The sequence below is a fragment of the Psammomys obesus genome, unplaced genomic scaffold, assembly GCF_907164565.1.
Source record: "Psammomys obesus unplaced genomic scaffold, mPsaObe1.curated_primary_1811, whole genome shotgun sequence".
In the NCBI taxonomy this organism is placed as follows: domain Eukaryota; kingdom Metazoa; phylum Chordata; class Mammalia; order Rodentia; family Muridae; genus Psammomys; species Psammomys obesus.
Genome location: NW_026591598.1, coordinates 7,323,465 through 7,345,997, shown reverse-complemented (window position 1 = coordinate 7,345,997; position 22,533 = coordinate 7,323,465). Strand labels below are relative to the sequence as shown.

The 22,533-nt window shown below is 49.3% G+C and overlaps 1 protein-coding gene across 1 annotated transcript in view; it reads right to left on the bottom strand.

Moving 5' to 3' along the window:
• Csmd2 (CUB and Sushi multiple domains 2) overlaps window positions 1-22,533 on the bottom strand; it is a 547,489-nt gene that overhangs the window by 74,801 nt on the left and 450,155 nt on the right. Inside the window, exons 32-41 of the mRNA XM_055610909.1 lie at window positions 20,662-20,775; window positions 14,398-14,493; window positions 13,114-13,317; window positions 12,363-12,487; window positions 11,223-11,319; window positions 10,066-10,170; window positions 6,249-6,367; window positions 5,651-5,720; window positions 3,623-3,739; window positions 648-857 (exon numbers count right to left, since the gene is read on the bottom strand). Coding sequence (XP_055466884.1) covers window positions 648-857; window positions 3,623-3,739; window positions 5,651-5,720; window positions 6,249-6,367; window positions 10,066-10,170; window positions 11,223-11,319; window positions 12,363-12,487; window positions 13,114-13,317; window positions 14,398-14,493; window positions 20,662-20,775 — 1,257 coding nt within the window. The remainder of the gene's footprint in view (window positions 1-647; window positions 858-3,622; window positions 3,740-5,650; window positions 5,721-6,248; window positions 6,368-10,065; window positions 10,171-11,222; window positions 11,320-12,362; window positions 12,488-13,113; window positions 13,318-14,397; window positions 14,494-20,661; window positions 20,776-22,533) is intronic.

Sequence of the window (22,533 nt, the reverse complement as noted above, 5' to 3'; positions counted from 1 at the left end):
GGGACCAGAACAAGCGCTTCACTAGGAGAGCATTCAGGGAGGAAGTTAGGCCGATGTGAGGCTGCCATGTACAGCCGTGTGGGTTGGGAAATCCCCACTCTCAGTGGTGGTGAACAATTGGCCGCTCGCACAGGTAAGCCTGAGCTGCATGATGGAGGTCTCTTCTGGCAATGTACAGTAGGGGCACTGGACCAGCACATGGGTGAGTCGTCCTGAGGAGACACCGTCTGTGATGAGCAACGCTAATGCTGGAATTCTCCATTTTGTCATGCGGGAGCTTTGCTGAGACCGAGCCTCTCAAAGCCAAGGGGAAATGGAGGGCAGTGGGTGCAAAGGAATGCCTGGGAGGAGACTGATAGGCTGCTTGCCTAGGATGCTGTTAGCTATCAGCTCTAGACACTGTGGCGCCTCAGGGGACACCGTGAGGCCAGTGGCTCTGGGAAAAACTGGGTGTACTTCAGCTGTCTGCCAAACAGGGTTAGTGAGGTGGGGTGCAGAGAGGTGGCTGCCAGCTGGACGCCTCCACAGAGGCCTGCTGCCCCTCAGCCCTTCTGGCATCTCTTCCCCTGCAGGAGGACGGGGAGATGAGTGGCTGTGGGCCAGACATGGGGTCCACAGTGGAGCTACCATGACGCTCTCGTCCTTACCCTGGTACTCCAGCTTGAATCCTGGCCGGTTCTGGGAGTGGTCGCTGTGGAAGTACACAATGGTGTCGTGGGACGTGGAGAGCAGGGAGCCCGGAAGCTCACTCCCGCTGAACCTGCCCATCATCCGGCTGGTCTCAGAGGGGCCGCTCCGGATTTCCAGGAAGTCATGGTTAGGCTCCGTGGAGAAGTTTAGAAACTGGATGTGAGCACCTGGGAGGAAGACAGAGGCAGACAGTGCTCAAAGCCACCCAGCCCAGCTCCTGGGAGGCTGTACCATCGCAGTGTCTCCTTCAGGGTCCAGAGCCACCACCAAAGCCCCAACCTGGGCAGGTCTTCCAACTTTGCCCAAACAGTTCCTCCTCTGGCCATCAGGGAGGATCAGAAAGTCCACAGAGTTTTTATTTAGGGACAAAGGTATCAGCTATTTCTGGGTTCCGTCCAGAGTCTATTTGATTTCATGGGAAGCCGACTTTCAGGGTCAACGTTTGATTCCACCAGAATCATGTCTAATGTCAATATAAAGGTAGTTTCTCTAAAATAAAGGTTTAGTTAAAAAAAAATGACCCCCATTGAATCAGAGGGCACACGTGGCCTTTCTTGCTGGTGTTTTCTGGACTCTTTAGGTGATTCCGAAGGACACGGCTGGGAAGTATAGCGTCACCTGATCCACCGAGAAGACAAATGAAGTTTACACGGTGGGACCTTGGTGGGTTAATCAAGATCTCTTAGCCACTTGTCAGGTTACATGGATTTAATTAAGCCCCGGGGACACGTATTTACATAAGCCACGGAGGATGGAGGTTGAAACAGAAACACAGGTATTTGTTTACAGACAAGGGTTTTCAAAATTGGATTACTATGGGAGAATGTTCTTCAAAGAAACCTATTTTCCAAGTGTAAGAAATGCCCACATGTTACATTGTTAACCAAAAATAAAATCATGTAGGAAAAAAAAATTGACAATGGAAATAGAAAAATGTATATGTCAGTTGTGATTTCTTTAGTATTTAAGAGCCTGGAAGGATACACATTCGTTTGCTAATACCGGGTGAGCATGTGTCATGGGCTAGTGTCACGCTAGGCATAGCCCAGGATGAACAAAGGTGGCATGGTCCTTGTGCCCCTGAGCACCAAGCTGCTACTAAACATCTCTTGGTCGCGAGGTCACAGATTTTTGATTTTAGAAGGTGTTCATCTGTATTCTCTAATTTGGCAGAACGAACACACACACATACAATTGTTTGTGTGTCTTACTGTGTTGAGAGCAAAAACTGGACATATGACGCTGAAGGTCTTTCATCTCCTGCCCTGTGCGTTCACATTAACTATGTGTCGTATAATTTCATTTTAGGTATCACCCTTCTCTCCAGCTCACTCTCCTCCTAGGAGCACAGACTGCTTCCACATCACAGACCTTTTTTTTTTTTAAATCTCTGAACCATCCTGAGTAGAGCTGTGCCCTCTAGTCCCTGTCTGTGTAGCCTTCTGTGCTGGAGAGCTCTGCAGCCTGTGTGCCCAACCTTGGGTTCTTGGAATTGGGTGAAAGGAACAGTGCCGTGTTCGCCACCTAACGGCAGAGGCATGTTACTGCAGGGGCTCTTTGTGCTTGCGTTCTAGGTGAGAAACAGGGTGTCAGAGCCCACTTGAAAGCAAGAGGTCCTGCTAGACCACTGGACCTGCAGCAGGCTCATTCCCCGGAGCTGGAATACAGATGTAGGAGTAGAGAAAGAGTGATCTGGTGGCTGAGCGCAAGGGCTCATAGAGGGCAGCCACCCATTTAAACTCCCCTTTGCCTGTGTGTTACCTCCTCCCGCCCTTTGCCTTTACAGGGTCTTCAGTCCCAAGCTTGAAGACAGAGCACTGGGCACTCTGGTCCTCTTGGCTCAGTGTCTCAAATCTGGACTCCAAAGTTGTCTTTCCTTTCCCCAGTTTCCTTCAGGAGATGGTACTGGACCCTAGATTCTTTGAGGGTCACCTCTAGGGCCTCTCCCTACATCCTGACTTAAAGAAGGCCGGCTGGACCACTGCTTTCTCTCATACTTTAGACTGTTTAACAGATGGCCAAATGAGCAGTCTTCAGACTGAGGCTAGTGGACGGAAGGGTTCCGGGCCTGTGCAGCTACAATCCTCATGGCCAGAGAAAGGAGGTGGAGGAGGTAACGCCCAATGGGGTGTGGTGGTTATCACCAATGTTTGTTACCTGTCACAGTGAAACTGATTGTTTTGCCGAGTTAATTGTGCTAATGCACATGTGTAAGAAAGAGGACAACTGGGCAAGAGGAACCCCATGGACTTACCTATCAGTTCCTTGTCGGCACAAAGCCTTAATCTCACTGGGACAGATAGCTAGGGTTAAATTATATTGCCAGTACACACTCTATGAATTGCCAGCAATTAAAATGTGTACCTAGGCTAATGTCCTTCACAGCCAACAACCCCCATGCCTGGACTATTCCATCTCCCTTCTTTTCAATCTCCAGGCCAGCTAGAATGTGTCTATGAAGAATGCCAACTCAATTTCATATTGACCTTGGCTCAATTTAATTAGGATGATAAATGGGATAGGGGAGTTAAAAGCACAACTCGAGGTCCAGTCTCAGTTAAATGGATTTCCTTTTCTTTCATTCCAGGTAATTTCTTTCTCTTTCTTTTTTAAAATGGTCCAGGAGAAGGAACCTGGCACAAGGCAAGCTCTCTAGCTCTGAGCTACTCCTTCAGCACCATCTCTTATTGAGGTTCTTATTCTATACCTCTAGCTTTAGTTCAGAACTCAAATTATGGTAACCCCAACCCCTAGCCTTTCTTCCCCTTACATTTCAGTCTTTGCTATTCCCTAAGACTGCACAAGAAGACAGCAGATGAAGCCTAGGAAAAGGACAGTGCTGGGGCTGAGCTTATGATGGGATGTGGCAGACAGCTGGTTTGATCCAGGCCTGGGCCTGAAGCCCCTGTCTCCCTGGGGGCTGCAGACTCACCAAAGCCCACAGGCAGTGCGATCTTCCAGGAGCAGTCCATGTTACTGGGGTAGTTGCCTGGGAAACCGGGGCTCAGGATCACCCCCTCCATCTCTTCCACTGCCCCTCCACATTGTGCTGTGACAATGAGAGTAGTCAGGTTAGGTCATCAGGGAGGGCACAGGGCTTTGCAGATGTCCAGGGCCATAGCTTTAAACATGTCCTGAGTCGTAAGCCCCTTTGAGAACCCAAAGGGTCTCCCTAAACATCTGTACACACACATAACATTGAGCAGGACTAAAGCACAGCTTAGGATGCCAGGAGTGCCAGCCCTGATTGTGTCCTTCACAGGTCAGTGACCTCATCCAGGACATTCAGGAAGTGACACAGCTCTGCTCCAAGAGAAGTCTGGCTCTTCCTGTCCTTCTATGATACCCTGCCCCGTCCAGTTCCTTCCCAATCCAGTCTTCAGAACAGCAGACACTGGATAGAGGAAAGAGAAGGGATTGGCACACATACTGTGTTGTGTGCTTACAACTGTGCCAGGCTCTTTCCAAATCTGTCCTCTGTGGGGTAGGGTGGAGCCCCTCAAGGCTCAGCATGACCTTTTAGCTGTGAGGGAGGGTCTGGAGACATCTGATTTCAAGTTGGGTGGGATGCCCCAGCAGTTGCTCAGTTGAAAATGGTTCTGTATTTTCTGTTCTATGAGGAAAGACTGTGTGGGCAGAGAGGGGCTAATCAGCCATGGAGGCCCAGGAAAGGTGTTCAGGGAAGGAAATGCCAGGGTCCTGACTGTCACGATCTGGGCAGAAGGTGACCAGAAAGCACACCACGGTAGAATAGTACCACCACCGTATCACAGTTCCCACTTCACTTCCTGAGGGACGGTGGGTGGAGTTCTACCCCTTGCTGCCTCGAGGGCACATGGGGGAAGGCCGAGCTTCACGTGGTGGAGGAGAACGGATGCCTGCAGCAAACTCCATGAGTGACAGCTGATCCTCATACAATGTCCTTGGCCAAGCCTCTGTAGGACATACTGGGTAGGTGCCTAGGGCTTCAGGCCACATAAGTGACCCGCTTTATACGTGAGTGAAAGCCCAGATGTGAAATGGTGTTATGCCAATGTGATGTTTCCTTGAGTCACTTTCTGGGGGACAAGGTGGTGCTTTATAATCAGCCCAGCGCTGAAGAACCTTCACATTCCATTTCTCACTTCTCTTTACCTTCAGAGGACAACTTTCTGGGCTGGAGAAGATGTCTCCTTTGATAAAGTACTTGCTGTGTGAGTGTGAAGACCTGAGTTTGGATGTCTAGCATCCACATAAAAGCCTAGCGCAGGGATATACCTGTAATACATCTGAGTGTTGAGAGGCAGGGAGAGGAGGACTCTCAGAGCTCACTGGCCAGCCAGCCTAGCTCAACAGTGAGCTCCAGGGTTAGGGAAAGACCCTGCCTCAAAAAAAAAAATGTGGAGAGTGTTTGAGGAAGGCATGCATAGACGCCCACACCAAGTGTATACAATACAATAAACACACACACACACACACACAGAGAGAGAGAGAGAGAGAGAGAGAGAGAGAGAGAGAGAGAGAGAGAGCAAGCTTATGAATTCCCACTGGAGAGCTGCAACATCAGTGTTGCCTACCATGAGCCAAGCAGGGAAACCAAGCCAAGTTCTTATCTTATGTGCAAGCCATGACATTATAAGTGGGTTTATTAGTCTGTCCTTTGACAAGGTCATGGGATAAGCCCAATGCCTAAAAACACCTTCCAGGGTCTGGCTGGTTATTCGGGATCTCGGTGGCCCTCGTGATGGCAACCTTCTTGTGATTTTTCAGTTGGTGGTCAGAGCCATCTAGAAGTCAGGGCAGCTTCCAATGAGAGTTAGAAATTGAAAAAAAAAAAAAAGTCTTTCAGAAGCTACTGACTTGGAACAAATCCAGAACATTGGAATTTCTTTTGACTCGAACTTGAGCTCAGCAATACTGCTGTGAGCTCTGCTCTTTAGGGATTTGGACTTCAGTGGATTTCAAAGTAGGGTTCTCTTACCAATGCAGAGCGGAGGGGGGTAGTTCCATCGGCGCACAGTCCCAGGCATGCAGGAGATGTGGGCGTGGCCCTGGGGGAATCAGAACAGGAGTGGGCCCTCAGGGGCAAAGTTATACATATGACTCAGAAGAGGGGCTTGCTGTAGGCCTCACTTTAAGGGACAAGACATTCAGACACCACGTGGGATCACCTTGGGATTTGAGGTGAGACAGAAGGAGAGAGATTTAGGGGTGGGGGGACCACTTATTAAGAACCATCGCTAAAGAATTCTCATTACAAGAGGTTTCCTCGTGAGCTTCCTCTAATTACTAAATTCCCTCATGGGCCTCAAAGGGAAATTAAAATTTCCCAAAGTCCAATCAAATCCGGCTTTGCGGGAACACATTCCAGGCTGGATTGTTCAAAGTCCTTACCGTCAACAAAGTTTGTTTTTGTGGGAACAGTTCCAGGAGTGGAGAGCTGTCCCGGGGGTGGGGGCGGGTGGGTGGCATGAAGGCTACACCTGTGCTTGGTGGCTATAGCTGGTACAGGGCTGGGCAATGGACTCAGGGGAGGCCTGCTCCCTGCCTTTGGGTTTTGGCGGAGGATAGGTAGGTACCTGGAGGGCATATCCGGGCTCACACTGGAAAGAGACCACGTCATTTACCAGGTAGCGCTCGCCCGTCTTCACCCCATTACTGGGTACAGCTGGTTCGGGACAACTGCTCAGGCCCACCGCTAGACAAGACAGAGGTAGAGAGAGGAGGATGGACAAGACTGGTAGGCTAAGGTGACAGAGCTCTAGGGGGTCCAAGGCTTGTGCCTTCCTGGATGTTTGCCAACCTCCACCCGGCATACAGAGGAAGTTAGAATGTGTAGTACGGAGGCTCATCAGGTCAGAGCTGGGATAGGAGGTGCCTCGTCAGGGACTTTGGGGGTCTTTGCGAACCTACTGAGCTCTGCATCAGAACACCCCAGCTGCAGACTCCTAGGCCTCTTTGTCTGGGCCCCACCCATGCCCCTCTTGTACCTGCCCTCAACTCCCCCCCCCTTTTCTGTGCCCTCAGAAGACAGTGTCTGTAGCAGGAAGAGAGGCCACAGAAATTATGGAAGAACAGGTGGCAGTTAAAGACGGTACTTCTATGAAGCTCAGGCCCCAATCAAAGGCCCCCTTTCCAGGACAGGCTGGTCTGAGAGAAGTTGGCCCACCAGCAAGACTTCTTTCTCAAGGTCAGACCAGCCCCCTTCTGTAAGGGGAGCTGCTCACACAGGGCCCTCCATACTCAGCGCTGGCCCTCAAGCACTGTAGGATCTTGTCACAGCTCTCAGCTGCTTTCTGTCGACCATCCTCACAGGCGCTGATGACTCTTACAGTCTCTCCTTGAATCTCTGCCCTCCTTGTCCACTCTCAAGTACATCTTCACAGCCGTCGTGGGTAACTCAAGGACCTTCGAGATTTGGCCACACCTCCTTCCATGATTAACTCCGTGGGCTTGAGACTTCTCCCTCGTTCTCTCTTCTTGATGTAAAGTTCGATCCATGCCCCTTCAGTCCAGGCGTCCTAATCGTCTTTCCCCAGCTGGCTGTGACATCATCATCATGGCCATCTCAGGAGGAGCTGCTCTTTCTGAGCCGGTCCCCTGAGTGAGGCAGCGTCATTGAGTCTGTCACCTCGTTCCTCCCCCTTGCTGCAGGCCTTCGCTCCCACCCCATAGAGAGGACACAGGGTGACAGTGGCCCCGACATGTGGTCTTGGGCCACAAAATTGGGATTCAGAGTCAGTCTGACTCCAGATCTGGCCAAGAGTAGTCAAGTCTAGGCTGTGTGAGCACACCCCGGCCTTAAGACGTATAAAGTAGACTCCTGTGTGCTAGGACGTCCAGAAGGGGCACAGGGCTTGTTAGATACAGTTCTCCTCTCCTTCAAAGTGTGCTTTGCACCAAAGCAGGGCTGTAGGGGGGCCAGCAGCCAGCATGGCTGTATGAGCTGAGCCTCGGAGGTTTGAAAGAGGGTAGCCTTCACCTTCGTGGTGGCCTCTTGGGAAGACTATTGGTAGCCAAATGTTCAGGAAAAAAGAAGGGTTTACTTGGCAGTCCAGGGGACCCTGCTGCTGGCCTATCTCCTGAGTCTTCAGTCCGTTTTAGAGGTAAAGCCCTGATAACGTTTTTTTTTTTTTTTTTTTGGCTTCTGAAGGAAACTGACATATGATAAAGTACAGAAATTATATGTGAACATGCTGTTTATCCATGGCGGTTGTCACTACCATTTGAGGATACGTGTCGTGTTTCAACAAATGTTTGCCCCTGCGTAACTCTTATCAAAACTAGGGGACCCTGAGCTGGGGGTGTAGCTCAGGGATAGAGTGGTTGTCTAGCATGCTCTGGGTTTCAACCCCTGGTACCACAAACCCCTAACACAAACAAAGATAAAAACCAAACGCAGCTGTCACCCCAGAATACACTGCTGGCCCCCTTCCCCCTTCCCAGACAGCTCTCGTCTGCACACACCTCTGAGATGTGACTCTGATGCTTGGGAATGAAGCCTGTTGGTGTGTAGGTCCCAACCCTCCACAGTGAGAGAGAAGCTCTAAGGATGCTGCGTAAAGCGACTGGGAAACTGAATGTGAGGCTGGCTCGTCATCACGGCTCCTGCTGCTTGCTTTTGCAGGAATGCCCTTAGCATACAGCGGGCGTGCCCACAGCTCAGCAACCAGAAACCCTCTCCTGGAGAGGTGTTGAGGACAGAAGGAGACTGAACACATCTACAAGCAGCTGCAGGCCTCACCTACTGGAGCACTTCAGGGCCTTTAGGTGATGGCATCCTGGGATCCAACTGGTCCTCCTTCAACCACCTGGATAAAGTCCACTCTTCTAGGTGACTCAGGTGTGGCTGTGTGCCTAACAACTGCTGCTGGCCCCATTCTGACCTCGTCAGACCCTTTCACGAGTCCATATTGTCACCGGTGGTTCAACCAACGAAGCCTACCAACATTACTTGTTTCCGATTCTAAATCCAACTCCGTCATGGCCTTGGGCTAAGGCTTGCCTGGCTGGAATTGCCACCATTCCTTTGTGCTTTGTAACATACTGGGTTGCATTGACTGGCCTCTTGTTTCCACATCTATCTGCCCTGCCCCCCACAGGCTTTGTGCTTTTGAAGACTCTGTGGGCTTTAACCAATTCCCGGCACGTGGTAGGTACCTCCTGCCTCTTCATGATGTCCGCCTCTCTACTCGCCTGTGGTGATTTGGATGAGATAGCCACTATTGGCCCATATATTTCAGTACCTGATTCTCAGTTGGTAGAATTGTTTTGAAAGATTAGGAGGTGTGGCCTTGTTGGAGGTGTGTCACTGTAGGGGTGTGCTTTGAGGTTTCCTATGCTCAAGCTACGCCCAGGGTGGCACACGGTCTCCTTCTGCTGCCTGAGGATCAAGATGTAGAACTCTCAGCTCCTTCTCCAGCATCATGTCTGCCCACTACCATGTTCCTGCCTTGATGATAATAGACTAAACCTCTGAAACTGTAAGCCAGCCTCAAGTTAACGTTTTTCGTTATAAGAGTGGTCATGGTGTCTCTTCACACCAATAAAACCCTAACTGTCTTACCCTCTGAAACTGTAATCCCTCATAAACACTTTCTTCTATAAGTTACTTTGGTCATGGTGTCTCTTCACTGCAAAGGAAAATTAATTAACTAAGACACTGTCCATGGTGGTAGCCACCATGCCAGTCTTTGAACTAATGCAAGGACTTCTAAAGTACAGACCTGTGAGAGCTGTGACATGCTTCTTTGCCCCCATGTATCTCTTTAGCTGGATTCTGGGATTCATTTTGATCATCTCTGATCCTACCAAACTCTATCAGAGATCCTAGCAAACTCCATCAGAGCACCAGATGTGTTTGGGAAACACTCAGTGGTTATTTGCTGAGTGCCTGTGCAGCAAACACCAGCACCCTCTGCTTCCTCCCTGTACCTAGAGTGGACAGGAGCGAGGCCAGCAGTCCCAGGAGGTAAGCCGTCTCTCCAGAGGTGCATTTACAGCTCTTGCTGTTGAGGGTTTTTAGCGGAGTGAAGCTTGTAGATGACAAGCGAGACTTCGAGTGAGAGAAGGAATTCTGAAGACAAGGCATCGTCAGAATGGGCATCAGAGGAGAGAGCACCTCCATTTTCTTACATCCCAGGTTGTCTACTGGGGCCAAGGCTGATGCTAAGCACTGTCTACTCAGGTTCCAGGGTAAGGGTGGATACTTCAGGGGGTCCTGCCTTGAGAGGGCTTCAGACTTTCTCTAACCTTTAGCATCTTCCTCTGGTCAGTGGTAGGGAAGTGGGAAGTGGAGGGCAGAACCCAATATAGCTGCCATTGAGGGTAGGGATTCAGCTCACCATTTGTTCCCACCCAGAAAACCCCCACACAGCCATGAGCCTGGATTCTCACTTTTGTATTCCAGGTGGAAGCCAGCAGCAGACACACTGATGTCAGAGTAGAAGTGGAGGTAGAGCTGGTTGGACGTGCTGTTCAGGAGCGCAGGCACTGTTGTTCCTGGGCAAGAACACCAAGGGTCATTCAGGCATACCCTCCCCACACCAATTTCTACCTAATTTCTCTGTTTCTACTGCCTGCTAACATTCTGCTCCCAGCCCTCTGCCCCCCACAATGCCCCCAGTTATCAAACTTACTAAGTGACAAGCGCCAGGTGGTCAAAGGACCAGGGAAGGGAAGCCATGAATGAACAGTGCCACAGGCCTATGCTCGTTGGGCTGTGAGTCTGATCCCTACTCAGTCATCTTCAAAATGATTCCAACATCTACAATTATCTGGTCAACCTGGCAGAGCAGACAGTTTACTTGGATGTGCATGAATCATTTTTTTCTATCTTCCCATCATGGATCTCTGGGCCTAGCTGATTCAGGTAACTTCCAAGGGCATTGTGCAAAACCACCCACCATGCTCTGGCGCATGCCTGCCATTGGATGGGTGGTGGTTGGGGCGGGGGAGGGAGGTCCACTTTGGAAAAAAAGTTGGGTTGTTCCTTAAAAGAATGAGATGATGGTGATTCTATTTCTCTGTATATCCTTTTGAGGACAGACAACACAGGTGATGTCAGGACTTGCACATGAATGTCTATCCCAGCATAAGTCGCAGGATAGGCGACTTATGTAAAGGAAATGGCCTACTCACACAGCACAGTGCTGATTCAAATTGACACTGGGTGAACCCAGAAAACATGTTGAAGCCAGACAGAAAGCCACATGGTGTAAGGTTTCATCTTTATGGACCCCTTGACTAGGGCAAGTCCATGGTGATTGGAAGGTCAGTGGTTGCCAGAGGCTGGAGGTAGACTGGGGATGGAGAATGAGTGCAACTGGTACTTGGTTTCTTTTCAGGGCAACAGAAACGCTCTGGCGTTAGTTAGAATTGATGGTTGCAGATCACTGTTAATACACCAAACCTCATTCAAAGGTGATGATGGTGGTCATGGTGATGATGATGATGACAGTGATGAGACTGTGATGATGATGACGATGACGATGACGACGATGACAATGGCTACCACGAGCCTCCCAGTGCAAGCCCAGGATGTCCCATCTTACCTGAGAAACTCCCCAGCATGGTTACAGTGTTATCTGCGCCGTCAAACACTTCTAGGGAGTCCCAGTTCTGCTCTGTGACAAAACTGATGACTTGAATCTGGAAAGACAGAAGGATTGAGCTGTTGGTCACACAGCTCAAGTGCCTCACACCCTTCTCTTTTGATGGGTCGTTCAGTCTCTCAGACACCTCTGACGCTGTGCTGGCTCCTTCCTATAAAAGCACAATGTGGTCCATACCTATCTCAGGAATAATGGGGAGAACAGGTATGGGATACGTGATCACAGGACAGAAGGACACTGAGTGACGTTTTAGGAGGTGGGAACGCTTCCTTCCAGCTGGATTTCTCCCCTGCCTTTTTATTTTTGCTTTTGGAGATAGGGTCTTGGGTAGCTCAGGCTAACCCTGGATCACCATGTAGCTGAGGATGACTTTGAACTTTTAATTGTCCTGCTTCTGCTTTCCTGGGAGTTGTGATAACAGGCATGCGGAAGCACACCTGGTTTATGCCATGCTGGGGACTGAAACCGGGGCTTTGTGCATGCCAGGCAAGACCTCTACCACCTAAACCACCTCTCTGGGTTTCCTTCTCCCACTGGGTGGGTCCAGCGATGTCCTGATCACATCACTGGCCTGGCAGGCTCTGGGTTCTCTCCTACGCCTCTCTCTGTGTTGCTCTTACCTGGGCATATGTTACACATCGGAGCCCCCGATGTGTGACTGGCTGTTCTCCCTGCCTCACCTGTCCTTGGTGACCCACTCTTTCCTTGTTCATCAATGTACCCTTTCTCTCCTTAATGGTCTTAGATGAACCAATACCTCAAACCATTTGAAAGTCTCCTATGAACCTTCCAAATTCATATTCCAGTTGTAAGCCTACTTTCTTCTCCAGGCTCTCCTGGCTGGCTGGAGCTAATTTCTACATCTCATCTTCCCCAAATTTGCTGTCTTTCCTCCCACCTTCCCCCAGAGATGCTGTGATCTCTTGTTTGGGAGCCTTATCTCCACATCTGCCCTGTGCCTCCAAAGCCTCAGGGACAGGGACGGAGATGTTATTTCTCCTTCCATCCCAGCCTGGCTCAAGGTCCAGCAACAGCCAGGATCTGTGGGCAGCTGCTTAAGAGGTGCCTCCTTGCTCCTACCTGGATGCCAGCGCCTTCGGGGACCATGATCTTCCACACGCAGTTGAGGCTGTTGAGGTATGGCTCTGGGAAGCCGGGGGACAGGATGGTGCCCCTGCGCTCAGTGAGGTTGCCACCACATGGCACTGGGAAGAGACACGGGCTGGTCAGAGGCTTCTCGGCTCATCTTTAGGGTGCTTCCTTCAGGGCCTTGGGCCTCTGCTGGGCCTCCTCCTGGGCTAGCGTCTCCAATGACTTTCAGCTCCACTCTCCTTGGGATCTCTGGCCTCTGCTGGGCCATCATCACATGCTGGCTTCTTCCCTGAATGCCCAGGCCCACATCTCTCTCAGATGTACCTCATCTTGAGCTGGTTTTTCCTGTAGCTCTCAAATCCCCCACTCCACCCCCAGTCTCACCACCTGTAGGGTCCCTAGCCTTTGCTGGGCCTCCTTGACATGATGGTTTCCCTCTTTGGAATTGGCCTTCTTGATGGCTTGACCTCAAACAATGCTCCTCCAGTAGCTTGTACCTGTTCTCTTCATGCACACCCCTCTCCAGCTCCATCGCCTCTCTGTATTCATTCACACTGCCTGGCAGGCCCAGCAGGGAGTTATCTAGCCTGAATGCCACTTTCTCCTTAGGGGCTGAGAAGGGCTGCTGTGTGCCTTGAGGATATCTCTGCAACCCTCAGGGAGAAGATCTGCCCTCAGTCCTTTCCTCTCTCCATTTCTCCTTCCCCTTTCTTCTCAGTCTTGGCTATCAGTCACTTACCCACACAGGTTGGTGCAGAGACATTCCACTGGGCCAATGCCCCAGGTACAGGGAGGCACTCGATTTCTGGGGACCCCTGCAGGGCATAGCCGGAGTTGCATTCGAAGCGGACGATGGCCCCCACAGAGAAGTCACTGCCAAGCCTCTTGCCGTAGCGGGGTTCTGGCACAGAACTGCACTGTGTGGCGCTGGTTCGGGGTACCGCTGTGGGGACAGAGGCACTCAGGAGGCAGGCAAGACAAGCTTGGAGGGGGCCCTGGGAACTCAAGGTACATTTTCAGGCTGGCATGGGCACTTTCCAGGGCAGTGCTCAGTTTGAGGCACACCGCAGGAATCAATGTTGGGCACAGTTTCTGGGAATCATAGTGGGTAGTGAGAGCCTCAGGGCCCAGACTTTAGGCTCAAGGCTGTTCCTTGTTTCCCTGGTAATAATACTTCTTTCTTACCAGGGCATCGTCCTCCCTAAAAGCAACAACCCCCCCCCCCCCCCTCTGAGGTGTTGTCCTGTGCATCAGCTCCCTTTAAGGCCCTGCGCAGGGTCTGTGGCTGACTTGAGCACCATGGCGGCTTATAGGAATCAGGAGTGGCACCCCTAGTAGTGGGATCGCACCTGCACGAGGACACACATGGCCTCCTGGGTAGCGTAGAACAAATAGGGAGGGCTGTGCTTAGAGACTGGCGGCCGGAACAATGTGGCTGTAGCCGGGCAAAGCTAGACTGGGCTCAGCAGGTGAAAGCAAGGATGCCCCAGCATCCCACTGGGTCTCAGTGATCCGGAATGGATGCTGATTGCCTGCCTGGCTGTGGACTCTTTTAATCCGAGCATCCAGCCGTTAGCCTTACCCTCATTTCATACATGAGCAGTTGGCAGTTCTAAGAAGCAGAACGGTTAGTGCCCACTGATTGGACCTTGTGTTTGCCCTTTCAGTATTCACCACAGACAAAACCAAGTTCCACGAAGTTGGGACCTGGCTGGTGTCCTCAGCACCATCAGAGGTTGCTGGTGGATGTTGTGTGGTGATAGGGGCACAGGGAGGCTGGGAAAGGAATTAACTTCCCATGTGTGGTTTCCTTCCAAATTCAGCACAGAACCTAGCCCAGAAACTGTTGCTTGTGTAAAATGATGTAAGCAATAGAACAGACATCAGGAAATTGTACCCCACAATAGTAATTTCCTCTTAAAACCCCTATAGAGAGGTGCAGACAGGAGGTGAAAGGTCTAATCCTTGAGACACAAAATCACCAAGATGACTTCTGACCCTCTAGGGATCACATCCAACATACCTTGGTAGACAAAGTGGAAGCCCCTGGCTGATACTTGACCTTTGGCGCTGAATTTAATGAGAATTTGATTGGAGGTGGCCAGGGGCAGTGACTCTCCTGCCAAGAAGAAGGAGGAGAAAGGAAGCCGGTGAACGTGGCTGTGACACTCAGCAGACAGAATCCCGGCTGAGAAGAAGGGACCGCCATGCCACACACAGTGACTCCTTCCATATTCCAGGGGTCACTGCAGCCTAGTGCAGATGTGGCTCAGCTGGTAGAGCGCTTGCCTAGCATGCACAACATCCTGGGTTCGGTCCCACAGCACTGCACGAACTGGGCAGGGTGGTGTGCACCTCTAACCCCAGAACTTGGGAGACAGAGGCAGGAGGATCGTAAGTAAAAGTCCATCCTCCACCCTCAGTCACATGGCATGCCTGAGGCCACCGCTGGCTACATGAGATCCTGCCCCCTCCCCCCAAATAGAGATGGTTTACATCCACACTCTTCTTGATCTGCAGTCACTGTGAGGCCAGCATGGCAGGGCTCAGTACCCTCATTTACGAAGCAAGATGAAGAGGTTTGGAAAATAATATGACCTGACTAGAAAGAAGGAAGCTACTAAAAAAAAATAATAATCAGACTGATTAAAGAGAAATACATAAGAAATCAGACACAGGTTTGTGGGAAGGAAGGAGATAATATGATCTGAAAGCCCTGGCCTTTCCCAGACGATCCTTGGCATGAAAGAGATGTAAGACTCGGGCTAGTACACCTCTGAGAGCAAAGAGGATGCTTGTCAGGACTTTGAAAGGGAGAGCTCAGCAGAAGCCGGGACTGTCTCAGGTAGCCCGGATGTCTTATCCTCCAACCACATTGTACGAAGACACGAAAAGCCTGTAAGGATACAGGGCCCTGGTGAGCGCCGGTGTGGGCGGCAGAAGACACAGGCTTAGGTCAGCTTGGTGTGGTACCGATGTGGGAGGGCAGGACAGCACCATCTGGACCCACAGCTATGAAGTACAGCCCTGCGCATTGACTCCTCTGTATTCAGTCTCCGGGACCTTAGGGACCCTGGACTCCATCTTCCGAAAGGAAGTGGGAGTTACAGAGGGCTGTGTCCACTGGGGAGAGGGTTGGAGTTCAGATCAGCGGAAGTCACTGAGAGAACTCACGCATGCCTCTTGATGCCACCAGCCACAGGGATCAGAGAGAAACTTTTGCCCAGTACACTGAGGTTTACATGTAGCCCAGAGTTAGATATCCTAGCTAAAGAGTCATTGCTCCAGGTACCTTCTGTCTGCTGGAGCAGAAGGAACCTGGGGAAAAGCAAGTCTCCCTGTTCATTATGCCCACTATTCTCCTGTCCTCCTGTCTGACATCTGTGAATGAGGGCCGTGGTGATGGCTGCAAGGACCAGGTGACTTTGCCCCCCCCACCCCACGTTCCATTCCGGGGCCGGCACAGAAATCGGCGCTCTAAGAAAACATCTAAGGAAGGGGCAGCCGCAAGAAGTCAAAGCAAATCTTTCATGTGAATTACAATGGAGAACCAAGCGAAGGTTTTCAGTCCTGGTTGCACAAGGTTGAACGGAACATGGTACCTGCAAAGGCAGAGGAAGAGGTGCTAAGGTCAGTGAAGGCCGCACGGGAAGGGAGGAGGTGGATGCTCTCACACGTGGATTGGAGCACCCTGACACACGGTTTGTGGATTGTGCAGACATCCAGAAATGGTATGGACGTGAACTTAGGGGCACTCTTTCAGAATCTAGAGGAAAAATGACACGAAAAGACCAGAGCCGTGAGAGAAATGATGAGCCACACAGAGGATAGACAGGAAAATCTGACAAGCAGATAGGGGGAACTCTAGAGAGAGAAGGAAGAAAATCCTAAAGAAAAGAGTTTAAGAAGAAAGATGGTTGGGGGCTGAGGCTGCAGCCACTTGCCAAGTACCAGATATGATGAGAAAAAAAGAGCTTAGCTTAGAGGCCTGTTTAATTTTCTAAATAAGATAATGCGAAAGCCCCAAGGACAGCAAAGCATTGGCGGTTCACAAGGATGAGGACTCGGCTTGGATTTCCACTTGTCTGTAACATGAAATGTTGGAATAAGATGGAGCAAATTGAGCAGTTTTTTTTTCTGGGGAGAGCGTGTGACCTGTAATTTGATTTGCAAACAAGTTGGCATTTGCGAGGTATGCCAGAGGAAGCCATCTGCACATCTGCAAGGTGACAGGGGGAGGACTGTGGTTCAGAGTCCCATAGAAGGAAAGAACTAAGAGAGAAGCCAGGAGCTAGGAAGCAAAGAATCGCTAACCCCAGATGACTCTGGTCAATGAGGTAAAGACTAAGTTCCAATGTCAGAACTTATCCTTGGGTGGGTAGTCCCTGATTTAAAAATGATTACCAAGACCATTAACATGGAATCCCAAGTGTACAAATGAAACATTGAAAACTAGAGACTGCCCAGTATGAATGGAAAAGCAAGGACGCATTTTCCAAACCCACGAAGCCAATCCCCAGGGAGAACGAAGCGGTGGCCGGCAGACACCAGCACAAATATCTGAGCTGTAAAAGCCAAGCAGTCCTAACCTCAAGGGGAAAGGACGTTCAGAGAAAACGAGGAAAGGCAGGCTGAGTAAACGTGGAAGCAGAAACTGTAAGAAAAGCGAGAAGCCTTCCTCTACCCCAAATATCACAATTGTCATGGAAGATGTTTTACACGCTACTCTCAACCATTGCCGTATCAAATATAAAGCCACATCAAAGATGCTGAATGAGACTTTAAACTTTCCTCAAACCCAACACACCTTGGTCATGAGGGATGGGGGGGAGGCGCAGTTCGTACTTTCAGTGGAGTGTTTCTCTAAGCGACAGATCAGACGTGAGTACTGTTCCCCCTCCCTTCCTCTCTCCTTCCCTCCCTTCTGTCTGCTTCCTACTTTTCTTTCTTCCTCCCTTAATCTGCTTTCTACTGATCATTCCTTCCTTTGATCCTCCTTTCCTCTCCTTCTTTCCATGTCTATCCCTTCTTTTCTTTCTCTTCTTTTTTGATGTCCTTTCTCCCTCTTCCTGTCCCTCCCTCTAACTCTTCCTCCCTCCCTTCCTTCTATATCTATATCCATACAGAGGTCCTAGAAATATGCCCATTTACGCTTACCTATCAGCCATGTTTCTTTCCTTCTATACCTTTAAATAAGTCTATCATCAAACCTCTCTATCATAAACTAAACAACACTCTCAGCTCAGAAAGTTAGATAAAGAAGAACAGTAATCACCTGTCTGTCAGGAGGTTTATATTTATCTATTTATCTATTTATTTATTTATCTATTTATCTATTTATTTATTTATTTATTTATTTATTTATTTATTTATTTATTTATAGGCAGGATCTTACTATGTGCCTTAACCTGGAACGCACTCTGTAGACCAGGCTAGTCTTGAACTCACAGAGATCCACCTGCCTCTGCCTCCTGAGTACTGGGATTAAAGGAGTGTGCCACCATGCCCCGCTTGTCTTATAGTCTTGAAACAGGGTCTTTCATGGAACCCGCAGCTCGGCAGCCAGCTGTCTTCCTGTCTCCACTCCTGCATCTCTGGGGCTATGGCTGTGTACACTGCCATGCGCAATTTTTTATGTGGTCCTTGGGGGCTCAGACTCAGGTTCTGGTGCTTGGGCAGCCATAGAGCCATCCCTCAGTCCAGAAGAGATATTCATTTTTTTTTATTATTTTAATTAAAAAAGGCTTTCTAGATTTATTTTATATGCATGAAGCTTTTGCCTGCATTTAGATCCATGCACTACGTGTGTGCTTTGTGTCATGGAGGTCAGAAGGTGGTGCCCAATCTCCTGGAAATGGAGTTAGAGATGGTTGTGAGCAATCATGTAGGAGCTGAGGATCGAACTTGGGTCTTCATCAAGAGCAACCAGACATCTAAACCACTGAGCCATCTCAGCCCCAGAAGAGATATTCTTAACTCTTGGGCAAAAAGAGTATCATGTGTTAAAATAGTACATATCAAATAGTGTATATCACAATGAATAGCATGAAGCCCAAATGAGATAAAGCCACACTGCTTTAAGCATGTGCAAACTGAGCACAGTGTTGTAAATGTGCGTGTTCTCGCACAGGGAAAAGCACAAACATCGCCCTGTGCTCAGGCTATTAGGATGAGGAGAACACAGTAATTTGAAGAAGAAACAGAGGAGAGAATTTGTGAAATAAAATCAGTGGCTAATTAGAAAGCAACAGACTCCACAGAAGTACTGATCAATTGGAGCAATAAGAATTTCCCAAAGCAACAAGAACCCCATAAACCTCTGGTATAGCGGAGCAGAGAAGGAGACTATGAGCACGCACTCAGCACTGCAGAGGCAGAGAAGATAAGTACCGGAGCAAGGGGCATTTAAAAAAAATCCTTGCATATTACATAAACACCACTGCTAAGGTGAAGAGAAATTATGGAATTAATTTTACCAAAAGACAAAATATTAGCATTGAAATTCAAACGATATACCTGGATAGACTGGGAACCAGAGGAGGAAATCAAAGAAAAACCATTGAAGAAGAGGAAATAAAACAATGAAGCATATTTATTTGCCAACGACGGTGCTTCTCAACTGGCAGCCAAGAACTAGTCTGTGATATTAGACCCTATTGAGGATGGTCCCATGGGTTTACAAAAGAAATACACTCTGATAGTCAGTCTTGGCATTGACTAGCAAGGATTGTCTAGAAAATGCAAAAGTGGGGAAAAGGGCCCCATTTATAAGAGAGCAATAAAGACTGCTAAAAACCTCCATGCAATAGCTGGAAATGAAGTTAAGAATAACAGAAACAAATCACTACCGCCTAATGAAAGTGGAAGCTTCACCCACAAAGTTTCTAGCAGGCAAATGGAGAGACTGGTTGCCCAGGTGGCAACCAGTGGTAGGTCTCTCCAAAACCTGTACAGGGAGAATGTATACCTGGAAACATACATTTGGAAAATTAAAAGTTTAGGAAAAGACTCAATTCCTGTAAAAACTAGAACATGTAAATTTGTCATTTTGAAAATCTTATCAGGACAACTGATTAACTGGTTTGGGTCTCCATATGAAATAAAACATCAAAATAAGACCCAGAGGCGTTAAGGCAAAGAGATGGAGCTAAAGAGAAGAAAAAGAAAACAGAGGGATATCCATCTGCTCCATATACAAGCAAAGGAGAAAACGATGAAAGAGCTTTTTGGTCTTTCAAGGGACATTTTAATTTTATGATATCAAAACATACCCTGAAGAAAATTACATGGCGAACTGGAGGGGAGGACTTTTTTACAGTGTATAAGATTCCTATGCTCTAGAATGTATTTTGCCTGTAGCCATGTGGGGCTCTACTTCATGAATAAGAAGACGAGGGCTAATAGAAAAATCGAAACAAATTTGCAAGAAGGATGCATGGGCCAATAAACACATCATAAAAAAGGTTCCCACTTCACTAGCAATAAAAATGGCAAATTAGAAAACGATATACTATTTACAGATTTCAAATGGATAACTTGTAAAAAATTACTTCACTTTGGGAAAACAAAGCCGCAAGATCTTTTTATCGCTGTCATTTGGAGATCTTTATTTTAAAAGCCTAAATGACCTCACTGTATTCTTCGACTCCTCTGTTCTTAGATATGCTGGGGTGCAGTCAGGGATATGTATGAAGATATATGTTTAATGCACTGAGTTAGTATTCATAATGCAGGAGCAAGCTAAACGCACAGCACTAGGGAATTTGTTATATAAATCTTAAATGACTATAGGAGAAACTACAAAGGAGCATTAAAAACCCTTTTATAAAAGAGATACATAACTACGGAAGGAAGTTCATGGTGAGTAATTACAGTGAAATATATACACACACACACACATATATATATATATATGTACTGTTTCACTCAATAAAATATGTAAGAGTCTGTCTGTCTAAGTAGATCTGAAGAGCAGAAGGACACACATTATACCTTGGCAATCATCTCTTCTGCATGTTATTTAATCCCCTCTTACGATGATTTTGGTTTTCTTCAATGAAAACACAACATGCTTACGCTGAAAAGAAGAGCTCGGGTCTGGGTGTGAGTGTGCAGTGTGCCTGGGTGCTCTGTTGTGTGTGGCCCTTCTGGTGTGGAAACATTGTAGCAGTTTAGAAAGCAGCACATCTTTGGCCATGACGCCTCACTCCTGGCCGTCGCCCTAGGGTGACCCATCTTTCCCTTACCCACTGCTCCCCCACCCCCATCCCTCACTGGCCCTCGGTACCTGTGTGAGAGCCTGAGAGTGAGCTGAGGAGCCGGGAGTGCTGGCTGTAGCCATCGTGTACCTCCACTATGTCATTGAGGGCCGTGTGGAAGAAGGCAAACTGCCCGAACACCACTGCGGAGGAGACATGGCAAGAAAATCTAAGTGCGGAGGACCGGCAGGCTGCTGAGGGGTATGGGGCAGGAGACGGGGGTCTTCTGGCCTTGGGCCAGCAGGAAGGCAGTTATGAGGAAATCGCTGGCACAGGGGACAACAGTTAGTGGGGGTTTCTGTTGCAAGGTTAGCACACGACCACACTGGGCACAGGGACACAGAGAGCTGGGGAGTCCCTGGCTGGCTAGTCTTCTCCACAGGGTTCAAGACATCCTTCATACCTGCACCCAAGGCTGGGCCAGTGGAGGCAGACTAAGTCAGTCTTACTCTTTTCTATATAACATCTGCAGCAGCCACTGGAGGACTAGAAAGGGCCTCCATTTCCCGCCCTGGTCTCAGGAGCCTGTGGTCAACTTAGCTTCTCTTTCAAATTCCCGGCCAACCAGGCCAGCCCCTGGGGACCAGCTCTTGGGCAGTAAAGGTATGAGAGTGGGGAGCAGCGCCCTGGTCCTGGGTCGGGAACAACAGTCTACAGACTGGGCAATAACCCCGCCAGAAGCAGATGTGATATCCACCCAGCACCCATTGGGTGCCAGGGACCACGCTGGCTGCGTGTCTTCTTTGATTGACTATGGCTTCTCCAGCAATTATTCATCTTTTGTAGACCAAGAAGCAGAGGTTCAGAAGTTAAAAAGAGCTCCTCAGACCATTCTGTTAATTTGAGAAGGGACCCCGTGAACTCAGGTCTCCATCTGGGAAAGCAGGGCTGTCCTCGGCTCTCTTCTTTCCACCAGTCAGTGCTGGTGGTGGGGTGCAGTCACCGTGGGCACAGCTTGGAGTACTGTCAACAAGAGCCAGGCAGGTCCTGTCCCTGCTTTGGCGCAGAACCTTCAGTTTGTAGGAAGTCGGACATACGTGTGAGTTTGCACGGGCTGTACTTGTGTGTGTGTTGTGCATGTATGTTGCATGCATTTTCTTTAGGTTTTGTATACATTGTACGCTGGGGCAGAGAGGACGGAGACTCAGGCCATGGAACTAACTTCATGATACAAAATAATCTGCCGTGCAGAAAGGAGCAGCCGTCAGGCTAATTTTAGTTCTTGCCTAAGGGCCAAAGAAGAGAGGAAGAACACAGGGAAATATTTCTATGCCCTGAAAATGGGCACAGCACCGGTGACAGGAGTCTGCAATCCCACAGAGTGAGCAGGACACAGAGTTCCTGCTCTCACAGAGCGAGTGTGCATTTTAGTGCCTCTTCCCACACACGCAGACACTCAGCAATTTCAGGGAGCCCCTAGGTAATGGGTCAGCGAGGCAGGCTACCTCTGAGAGGGATTCCCAGAAAGGTCTCTGGCAGCTTGATGTCAGCACTGACGCTTGAGCTGAGGACAAGTCATTCCTACCTGGAAGGGAACGTCTGCCTCTCTTACCTGGGCTCAGGGCTTGGCCTCCCCCCGCAAAGAGGAGGTCCCTGGAGCACAACCGTTTAGCAGCCAGTGCTCATGGACAGCTTTTAGCTGGGTGATGCTGTCCAGGCCAGGGTGGGTTACTGGCAAAGGACTGAGCTCCTTGTCATGAGAACAACTGAGGTCCTGCACTGTATGCCAGCTATCAAGGGTTCTTGACTTTCTGGAGAATGTTTCATGACTTTCCTCAGTGGAATCCTGCAGGTCTAAAGCTCCTTTCTCGTGGGGGGGGGGTGGGGAGATGTACGTATACACAGCTAAGCGTGCAGGCGTTGCTGCAAAGCCATGGGTAAGGATGAGCCTGGGGGTTACA